The 11788-nt window shown below is 34.6% G+C and overlaps 1 protein-coding gene across 3 annotated transcripts in view; it reads left to right on the top strand.

Moving 5' to 3' along the window:
- Positions 1-1778: 1778 nt before the first annotated feature.
- The window catches only part of LOC132718772 (uncharacterized), a 34408-nt gene continuing 24398 nt past the window's right edge, over positions 1779-11788 (top strand). The window contains exons 1-2 of one of the 3 annotated variants that reach the window (XM_060702495.1): positions 1779-1846; positions 3117-3290. In XM_060702495.1, the coding sequence (XP_060558478.1) occupies positions 3123-3290 (168 nt within the window). In that variant the 5' untranslated portion in view covers positions 1779-1846; positions 3117-3122. Of the gene's footprint in view, positions 1847-3116; positions 3291-5428; positions 5462-11788 lie in introns of those variants that run through there. The other 2 variants (XM_060702496.1, XM_060702500.1) reach the window with 2 other exon arrangements.

Genomic DNA, 11788 nt, shown 5'->3' with positions numbered 1-11788 from the left:
TTACCGTATACATTGACAAGTACAACTGTAGTACAGGGTCAATTTCGTATGGGCTGCATGGCTTTAAGGACCTGGGATATCACAGCGATCAAAATTATGTGTGCGGCCTGATTGCACGAAAAGATTACGCGGCGCTTATCCCCAGTTGCGTGTCCCGTTATATTATGTCCCCGTTTTGACATTGGGGCTATGAAAGCGTTGGTCAGTAGGCTCACTAATACACCATACACGGGGCGGTGGCGTAGTGGTTAAATGTCTGCCTCTCAGCCCAGGGATCATGGGTTCGAGCCCTTCTTAAGTCACGACCATGTTTCTTCATATGACACTTGAAAGTGATTTATATAAGTTGCAAGAACTTGTTTCGTAAGTGAGCTTCAATAAATATGTTCATACCACACAAGATAGATAGTATGGTGGGAAAATATGGGTTTTTTTTTAAAGTTTGCGAGTAGTGGACTGTGATTAAATGTACATACGACCATAAGGACTCGACACTGTTGGGATGGAGTAAAAAGTAATTCTAGAAAAAAAGTATAGATACAGTATATATAGACTATACATGTATAATATATAAAAAAAATATAGAATTAATTTTTACACTACAGTATACTTTCACTGTGTCGAGTCACTTCCTTTATCAATTATTGCAAAGTTGTCGATATTAATAAAAAGTTGTTTTGCAACATTAAGCAGGTGCATTTGGTATCGGCCTTTTTTTCCCCGAAGCAGACGAACCATTTGCTAGCGAGATGTCCTTGGTCAAAGAAATTATACGTATGTAGTCTGTCATCCCAAAGTGGCGTTCCTGATAATAACTGATACCCATTATCGGCGCAGACGATAAAATTTGTATAAAAAAATATAACTTGATTAAATACATACCCCCTGTTAATATCTAAAGTCTTCACAAAGTGTCATGATTTTGCACTTTTTTCTTATCATTTGAAGGATAAGCGGAAAAAATACAAAAACTAACAAGAAAAGATATGTATGAAGCTAACATAATATTATGCATAAATTTAAAATAGCCATCGTATGTCAGACCATGTTTTGCAGTTATATAGGAACTGGTTAGCTGAAGCAACCGTTATATATAATTATAACCTGTACCACGCTAAATATCTTAAATGGACTTGTCCTTCTTTCCGTCTACATTTTTAGGGAAAATTTCAAAATATGCAGTAACATAGAAACTGGTTATTTAATACATCCGTTGAGGGAAAATCTATATAATCTTTTACCACGCTAAATACCTTAAATGGACTTGTCCATCATTCAGTCTGAACAAAACCATTCATCATTTTCAGGGAACATTTCAAAATTAGAACAGACTTTGGACAAAACCATTCATCATTTTCAGGGAAATTTTCAAAATTAGTACTGACTTTGGACAAAACCATTCATCATTTTCAGGGAACATTTCAAAATTAGGACTGACTGAAAAGCGAACAGTGCAGGCCATGATATAAGACGGTTCGTTCCGGTCGATCTTGCCGGCTGATCGTGGTCTGCACTGGTCACATGGGTGTGTTCACTTACCGCAAGTATGCATGCTATGGGTTGAATTATGATACCATTTAATTCATTTCCTTACTTATGATTAATCCAGCATACATTTAAATTTAGTGTGAAAGCATACCGACGTATTCTTTACATTTTATAGCTCTAAAATTAGGTACATCAAGAAAAAGGTAAAACCTATGCTCCATTGCCCCAGGGTGATATATATAAATACTTATATATTTAGCTACTTTTATACGTTACATACACGTCCATTGTACGGCTACGGTTGTGAACGCCTTCTTTATTTTGAGGTATTAATCTTCGTAGGGATACTTAATAAGAGGTAAGTTAAAACGATTTAGTGTATTTCATGAAACTAAGATATGTTTAATCTTTATATATATCAAGTTTAAGCTGTTATGACTCTATGAAATTAAGTAAGCAAAAATGATAAAGTTTTATAAGCTATATGTTTAACAAAATGACTTTCTATTTTGCGAAAAACTTTTGAGATACAGTATTTGTAAGAAATAGCTTCGTTACACGGGCTCGAGTACATGTTTAAACCCGTTGATGTGCTTTAAATTGTCGTAAAATTTACATGTTTTCACTTTCTATATGTTAAACTGGTACATTATCAAGTTGATGTATGCAAATGTACATGCTAATGTTTCATGAATAAGAAAGAATAATTATGTTTTACAACTTAATTTGCATCGAGAACTTTTATATTATCATACTAAACACATGGATAAGTTTCTCCCTATTGTACAGTACTTTGATATCTTTGGCGTTATGAAATGGGGAAAATTTCTTTTCCTGAACGATTATGAAAACAAGCCGTGGTCGGCAACTTCACAAATTTCAAGAACAATCTTAGCCAACAATTATCATCCATGATAACTGGTTTAATTATCAGACACTGGACACAAAACGGACTGGATCCCAAAAACGGCATCTGTTCTATAAAATATTTCGAGAACTTACCGGGGTATATTGGATTAGCGCAATATTACGAACTTACAAAAATAATAGCAAAAAAGTCATTTAGTGCTGCATATAAAGTTTGTACAATTATAAACTTGACCTACATGTAACTACTTTCGCAATTTAGTATTTAAGCACTTCTGTATTTAGTCTGCATCAAGAAATAGGTCTGTATTTTAATTAAATGTTATATCTACTCTGATGTAATAATATTCAAGAATAATAAATCGATTTTAAAGGCACATTATGCCTCAGAAACGAATAAATAATTCCTTCTGTTAAAAGGGCAAGAAAGAATCTTTTAACGTTTAGGTAATAGTTTAGAGAATGTTCGATGCATATCACCTCAGGAAAGTAGTGCTGAATGTGATATTATTGCTCACAAAATGAGCAAAATGTAAACAAAGTAGTATTTTGACTTCCATACAAAAATACTGTATCACTTAAACTGTACTTATTGCCAAAAAGCAACAAAAGAAAAGATGGCTTAGGTAATTGGCCAATTAGTAACATTTTGGAAAATTTAACCGGATATCAAAAATAGAAAGCTTATGGACAATAGTATTTAAACGCATATTTGGGGCATAATGGGCCTTTAAAACATGCGTTTATATCTCTCTATGTAGGCAAAGATGACAGTCACAGAAACAGATGTGAGGGTTTGTGAAAAATGCAAGGCACTTGCTGCTGTTTTTGAGCTGCCTCCCTGGCTTTGGGATCCGTCTCTTGACGTCACTTCCGGGCCACGAAATCACACGTCATGGTGCAGACGACGCGCGCAGTATGAGGCTTACAAACTGGTAAGAGAGATATCTTAACACATTTTATAGCAACATTTTCAATGACGTAACGAGTCGAGTGAACTGCCGCTTATTATTGCGTTAACGTCATCTTACGTAACGTAAGGACGTATAGATCTAGAACATTAAAAAATTGACGTTATTGATAATGGAATATGTATGTATCGTGTTTTTGGTAAAAGTCCCTTTATATCAAAATCATACTTGTACTGTTATGCAATATTCTTACTAGAACACGATCAGAAGTTAGAAATGTCTGTATTAGATCTAAAGTACTTAGCATAAGATATAGTACAGAAACGTTTTGTTTGTTGCACGTTCACATAAGATAAAACATGTTCATTGTGTTTAGAAATTATGAGCAACCTAAAAATGCGTTGTTTAATAAGGATATTGAAAAGATAGGACTACTTAAATACGGAGAGACTGACAAGCACATTTGAGCCGTGTCACGACAAAACCAACATTATGGGTTTGAGACCAGCATGGATCCAGACCGGCCTGATCAGGATTCATGCTGTTCGCTTACAAATCCTATAGCAAGTAGAGAAACTGATAGCGAACAGCATGGATCCTGATCAGACTGCGCGGATGCGCAGGCTGGTCTGGATCCATGCTGGTCACAAACCCAGTATGTTGGTTTTGTCGTGACACGGCTCATTTATTGTTACATGTCAAAGAATGTCTTTAATAAATCCCCGTACACTATCGCAATGTTAATACATTCTTTGCTGGATAATTATTATAGTGGCTGATTTTGTACACTGCGCGTGGCGTTTTCGTTAGCGACAACACAACCTAAATCGTTATCGCCTTTTCGATTTGTCGCTAGCGACAACACGACAAAGCGCCAAACTGCCCGTTGTCACACTGTCGTCTTGTCGTCCTGTCTCTAGCGAAGCACGCCAATAGGCGCGTTTTCGTGCGGCGCGATGTCGCCCTGTCGCTTGACTCACAAGCCAATCCTTCGATTTGAACCGAGCGACAATGTGTCCTCGCGACAACACGCCGCACGACAACGCGCCGTTTAGCGTGCATCGTTAGCGACATGACGACAAGGCGAAAGTCGCTAGCGCCGACACGATTCACAAAAGCGTTCATAATCAGCCACCATAGAATATCGCCATTTTTTCCACCACAATGAATGCCTCTTGAAAGTCAAACATACCCCCCCCCCTACACACACACACACAAACACCACCACTACTCGAACAATAATTTCATTTCGGATAATACTTTAAAACAGAGAAAAACAAAATCTGTCATGATCGAGCACCCAAAACGGCAAAATTGAAAATGTTGCAGACTCGGTTTGGTTGAGTCTGTTCATGGACGATAGTGCCACTGTGACAAGTGCAAGGTACCATCCACGCCGAATGGTTTGTGCAAGGTACCATCCACGCCGAATAGTTTGTGCAAGGTACCATCCACGCCGAATAGTTTGTGCAAGGTACCATCCGCGCCCCCTAAACCAAGGTTCCGCGAATGGGTGCTTAACACTGCGCGCTCAAGGACTTATTTGTGTTCTGGGATAGAGAATCACTATATCTTGCATTCCCAAACGGTCAATGACGTTTACCATACACCCAACTTCTTTAAAACAGCTTAGAAGGACGTGAAACATTAGATACAGTGCCATCAGCCCTGTCGTAGATTGAAAATATTTGCCACATGCAGGGATCGAACCTGTATATCTGACGTCTGTACACAAAGTTCTTTTGCATTACTACTAAATGGACAAGTCCACGTTAAGTAATAGGGCGGGCGATATTTGAAATAAGGCACTTAACTTTTAAGAAAATTAATGAAGTCAGTGCAATTACCACTTTAATATTTTCTATGTATAACTGTTCTAAAAATCTTAACAGGCAAAGAAGGGGGTGGATTCTTTTGAATATTCTTCCTATATTTCACTTCCTTTAACACCCTTTCACAACGAACATATGCGATGTTTATTTATACATAATATATCAGATAACACATATCCTATTTAAGTTCAGTTTAACAAAGACGTATATATAATTAGCATAATCAGTTGAAAAAAAGGCGAAATGTGATAATTGTATGTGGGCGAAAAAATTAAATCCAGTTCGTATTTTAAAATAAAATGTGAATTTCTTTATATCCTGACGTACGTTTTAAGTCTTGTGGCACAGGCTTAGTTATAAGCAGTAAGTATATTTTAATTATGATTATAATTATTATTATTAAACAAGTATATATGTTAATATTGAGGTTATTAGGTCAAAGGTCAAGTTTGGGGTGATTTTTAGGTACTAAATACATTCCCCTTGGCAGGTTAATTTAAAGGTCAATAATTCTAATGTCAACGTTACGTACAGTGTCTGATCAAACACTTGTATTCTGTTATTCTTTGTTTTGTTTTTTTACTTTTATTTTTATTTCAGTCCTATCACTTTTTAACAATGTACATTGTGGTCATTGTATATCGTCCGGGCAGCAGATACTTCGGGCGTTTTATGCCCTAGCATTCGCCATTATGTTAAAAGCTTCCTTGAGTAAAATGCGCTATTATAAGTTCCCAGAAAAAACCTCAAGGAATACAGATTCGGAACCCCTCGCCGGTTATCAATAAAATTTTTTGGCGGTTTTGATTAAAAAAAGCAAATTCAGGGTAGAAAAAGCGTTGCACGTTTTTTTGTTGTGTTGTTTTCTCTCTCCTTACTTGAAGTACATGACAAGTAGAACGCCCCGCTTTTCATTCAGTGCATTGAAGCTATATTTCATTGTAAAATATATTTGATTATTTATCAAGTGTTTTATTAACAGCATTGTCGAAAATTTATTGCAAAGGATATTTTTTTTGACCCACATAAATTTCATTTTTAACGATAGCAAAGGGAGGCAACTTATTGAAAAAAGCGCGTGGCTTAATAATCAAGGGGAGTAATACGTGTAAAGTCGATCGGATAACTTTGTATATCCTGCACTTTTCATCGACTCCTATGATCGAACAAATCTGCGAAATTTCACAATTGTTTAATCAATGCTCTCGGAGCTTTATTTAAATGTAGTTCACATGTTCACATTTTCGCGAGTTTAGCGCGGAGGAAGGTAGTCTAGTACTGTTGTAACTGGTAAAACTACCCGCTTATATAGATACAAGTAAAATGGTTTCCTGCGGGCAACATTTTTTAATGATATAAAGATATTTCATTTAACTATTTTTAACATTGTTTTGGGGTATAAATAAACGTTTGTATCAGGAATACAGTTGACAATAATCGATAAATATAGAAAAAAGTCTTTGGAAACTGGTGACCGTTGAAGACCTGAGACCGGAAAAGGTTGAACATGAAACAATTATTTCTTATTGACCATTTTCTGAATAATTCCGAGCAAAAAAATTAAAGTAAACACACAAGTTTACGCTGAAAATATCTCTATTTAGTATGGCAGATGCCACTACGAATATTTTAATTTTGTAGATTTTCAGTATAAACAATTTATTGTTTGTAAAGTTGAGATAGATATTAAAGAAACATTGATAATTTTCAAACACATCATTCAAGTTTTACCACCTTAAACGGTAAAATAATTATAGAAAATTAGAAATATCACGTAATAGTTTTTTGTTGTTAATTAGGTGCTATTCGGACTAATTCCCTAGAGGTAAATCCGTAACGTACCGGCAAACGGTATTAGCTAGGTTTTCGAAAAGGTCAATAAACCAATCAGGTACGGTGTACAGATCACATGCTCCTCCATGTACCGAAAACAGGTCACGTGCTCCTCCATGCCTCAAAAGTTAAACGCGTACCAATACCCTGCGAAAGGCGTAAAATGAAACAAACAAACAAACAAAAGCATTTTCGCGAGATTTGTGTAATACGAGGCATTTTCCACAATTTTTGACAAATGCAGACACTAGGATTTTTTGTGGCATTACAGAAACATGCATTCTTGTCCATGGGGACAAAAGAAGTTTAAATAAAATTAAAGAGTGAGACTTTATGAAATTATGAGCATTGTTTAATATATAGATGCATGGACCCTCTTTCAAAATAAGCACATCGTCAGAGGTTAGAATGAAAGAAAATTAGATTCGGAAATTTAATGTGTCCTTTGCGCATTAGCAGTTTCATTGACCAGACATAGTCAGCGCATGCGTTGTATCGATTTTCAAGGGATAATTGAAAATTTGATGGACTCTTTGTTTGAACGAGACTAAATGAGGTCATAAAAATTTATAGGCTAACTTTGATTGCACCGCAAATATTTATCATGTAAATAAACTCGCCTTTTTGAAAGGTAATCACTTTCCGACACGAATTTTACATTTCAAAAGACAAACAATTTAATATCTATAACAAAAAAAAACTTTTACCATTCTTTTCCTAAAACTTTAACAATAATTTATATGACCTCTTACATTTTTTTTTTATTTATCTTTTTTTTTTGATATCTGGTTTAGTTGAGGTTTTGGTAAAGATTACAAAATACAAAATTGATTTGAAATCGGAGAGATGGAGCGGAATTCAAATTTCACACATGTTAAATACATGTGAAGCATGCTCCGAAACATGTCAGCCATAGTCAATAATATTAAAGGAACTCCACTGACGTTTTTTAAAACACAAGGTTGGAAATAATTTTTCGAGTTTAATGTTAAATTTGATGAAGGTCAAGACCTATAGCTCGTGTGCAAAATTTCAGATCAATTGCTCACTCCCTTTTTTTCCAGAAACAATATTCTAGTCGCGGAAACTGACAAAAATTGAAAAGCGTTACACCGCTTTCACTACAATCGGACTTATAATAGAGCAAATACGATTTTCAATTTATTTCTAAGTAAATTTCTTGATTATCTTTGGCATATTTTCTGTTTAAAGTGTCTTAACTGATCTTTGTAAGAAATCTAACTTTTATGTTTCTAAGCATTTGGACCTGTTCCTTTAAGGCATGCTTATCAGAAACCTTTCGGTCATTTTCCAAGTAATGAATTGTTTAAAATTTTTGATCATATGATTAAACCAATTTTATGCTATGGATCACAAATATGGGGTTTTGAATATAGCCAAACTATTGAATATGTGCATAATGATTTTTGTCGAAAACATTTATCTGTTAAAAAAACTACAAATACAGCTATGGTTTTAGGGGAATGTGGTAGATTGCCCTTAAGTATTTCGTACATGACAAACTGCATACGATATTTTTGTAAACTTCTGACCATGCCTTCATCTAGATATCCTAAACAATGTTATTTTATGTTGAAGTCACTAGACGATGTAGGTCGAATATGTTGGGTTACCAAAGTTAAACATGTACTGTTTAGATATGGTTTTGGTTTTGTCTGGATATCTCAAGAAATTGGTGACACGAATATGTTCCTTAAACTTTTCAAACAAAGACTTATTGATTGTTTGTACTCAACAATGGTATGAAAATATAACGAATTCTAGTAGATGTTTTCACTATAATAAATTTAAATCACTTTTAAATGTTGAACGATACTTATTAATAGAAACACCATTTAAACATAAAAAGGCGTTTTTGTAATTTTCGTTGCTCCAACCATAAATTAGGTATAGAAATAGGCAGACATAATAATATCCAAAGGGAAGAAAACGTTTGTGTACAACTTGTAATGATAGTATAGATTGTGAATTCCATGCTTTCTTTATATGTAAAAAAATACAAACAAATCCGTGATAAGTATTTATTCAATTGGTATTTTGGCGGAAAAGAACTACATGATTTTTATGTATTAATAGGTACACGTGATATAATCACATTAAGGAAGCTTATGTTTTATGTATATGTTTTAATGGATAACATAAACAACTAGTCTTTTTACGCATTAATAAACATTGTTAAGGTGACGCAACCATATTACTATATTGTTGTATGTATGCTATGTATTTTGGGCCTGAGGCCTTTGAACACAAATAAAGTTATTTGAATCTTGAATCTTGATCTAAAGGATGTATATTTATTTAAGAGAGATACTTTTATAGCAAAAGAGATGGTTGACACTATAAAGTGAAATGTATTATTTTGACGATTTTACCCAAATAATCAAGGCACACTCCAATTGTTATCGTTCCACATATAGTAATTGAAGTACTAAAGCAAGGGTACTAATAGGCTAGTGGGAAAGCCGCGAAAATTGAGTAAGTTCAGTCGTGCCGTTTGAATTTAAAAATAAAATGTGAAATATATATTTGTACATATTTCCACACTTTGTAAGAGTGAAAATTATACAAGAGATGAGAGATGGGGAGGGAATTTCCGAAATCAGCTGTCCATATGTTGTACTTCAATGTTAAACAAAAAAATGTATCTTTATCAAATATGTCCATTGGTGTTTGATCAATTAATGAAGGGGCCATTCATTATGCACGTATCATAAAGGAAAAAAGTATGAATTTTTCATTATTTTTAAAAAAAACTATGTAGAATACCCGGGACAAATACTGAGTAAATAAAGAATAAAAAGTCAGCACTTTGGGATTTCAGATCAGAAAAAAAAAACCCAAAAACCATCGATTTAAATTAAAGAAATCCCTTTGGAAATTACAAATATTGCATGGTTCCCTTTAAAAAATTCCTTAAAAATTGATTTAATAATCCCCTTTTAAAGCTATTCATCTTTTTTAAAGGCTAATAATCAATTACCCTCATTTATGAACGGGCCCACCCCAATGAAATTTATAAATTTGTTTTGATCGAAAAAAACTTTTAATTCAATAGTTCAAAGGTATATGAAAAAAACATTTATAAAAAAAGTAAACACATATGAAACAATAGAAAAATAGGCTTGATGATGTTTTAAAAACTGAATTGTAACGGTTTCATATATCAAAGTGTAGTCTGTTCAATAAGATATAGGTACCAAAATTAGACATTGATATCGACGTAAGATATTGATACATATACAAAATAGAGATATTGATATCAAAGTAAGATATTTATACAAAAGTGAGATATTGATACCAAAGCAGCACTAAGTGTAAAGTAGTAAAGCAGCCCACCTTCAGATTCATTTCAATTTTCTTGAAAATTTGATAATGTATTTAACAGTATATTATTGTAAAGTTACCAAAAGAATGCAATTTAAACATTATCAATGACACTTATAACCTAGGTTAGTTACTATAAAGAGGTCAAAATATGTAAAAATAGCCCTTGCTGCGTAAGTAACGCAGTAGAAATATAGTTATACATACGGGAAAATTCAGTCATTAATCGCACATGACATGTAATTTTTTACTAGAATTTTGAATTTTTTCCTAAAATCTGAGTATATTTTTCCCAGGTTTGATCTTATCGAAATATTTTTGCTCATCTGGAGGCGTGCAGCTTTAAACAGTTACTGATGTGTGGCGTATCGCTACGCGCCCGCAATGAGCCGAATATGTTCACGCTTTTTAGAATCGATACTTAATAATACATCAAAGCCTATCATCCCACGCCAAGGCCAAATATTTATTGAGTGGACTTTTGTTGATATTTACTCAGATTAGGTTATCTTAACGACGTAATGTTGTGAGGGTAGTAACAGGTCAATGTGGGCAATTTAAAAACAATGGCATGCGGACTTTGATAAGTACATACTAAATAGAAAAGCTATGTTTAAATACCGTGGCGCTTTTACGGTACCCATCAGTAACATTTTAGTAATCCTTATTAAGGATATAATTAATTTCTTCATTTTAACGTCATTTTTATGACACTTCCTCTAGAGTTCGTCTAGGCTCGGTCAAAGTCGAAATCCTCCGTGTCTGTGATGTATTTTAAATGCAACCAGAAGAACAGATTGCTTTTATTGCTCCAAGTCATATCGGCGCTCATTCGAACAAAGGGAATTCAGTCTGAAACTACAACATTGGCAATCTCGAAACCGTCGTGCAGCCAAATGGACAGTGGCACAAAACAAAAATTATTTCTATTGCATGATATCAATCAATTACACTAAAAACTAAAAATTAAGCTCAGTAGGTATAGAGCATTTGACTGTGAATCGGGCGACCCGGGTTCGATTCCCGGTACGGTGCCAGTCACTTTCTTTGTGATTGAGCATGAAATGCTGTACATGTGCTCTGGCCTGAAGACAGAAGTTATCATTCCATTGCGAACGTGAAGGCAGCTAGTACTAATAAACTGCCTGCCCAGGAAAGATCCCGTGACTGAACTGAGCTCTGGTAAAGTCAATGTGGCTTCCTGTCGTGATAAACACTTCCAACACCATCACACGTCAATCGGTACGCCCTCATAAAACCAATCGGAAACATCCTCGGTATTATTCAAAATAATCATTATCGAAGGCCCCGAAACTTTTGCGATTTCAAGTCCAAAGGATGAGGGAAAAAGGCCGAACAGGGGCGTTATGGGGGAAAGGGCAATTTGGGCATCAATAAATGTTTATTTTCTTCTTCGTATATCGATTTTTTTTGAAAACTTCCTTTAAAGTTTAAAACCCGTAAGCCCATTTGGTTTATTTTTGCAGCTGAAAAGGGAAAGCGAATAAATGG

This window comes from Ruditapes philippinarum, unplaced genomic scaffold (genome assembly GCF_026571515.1).
Source record: "Ruditapes philippinarum isolate M1 unplaced genomic scaffold, ASM2657151v2 ctg4186_1_1_1_1, whole genome shotgun sequence".
Taxonomy (NCBI): Eukaryota; Metazoa; Mollusca; class Bivalvia; order Venerida; family Veneridae; genus Ruditapes; species Ruditapes philippinarum.
This window is presented reverse-complemented; position numbering and strand designations above follow the sequence as displayed.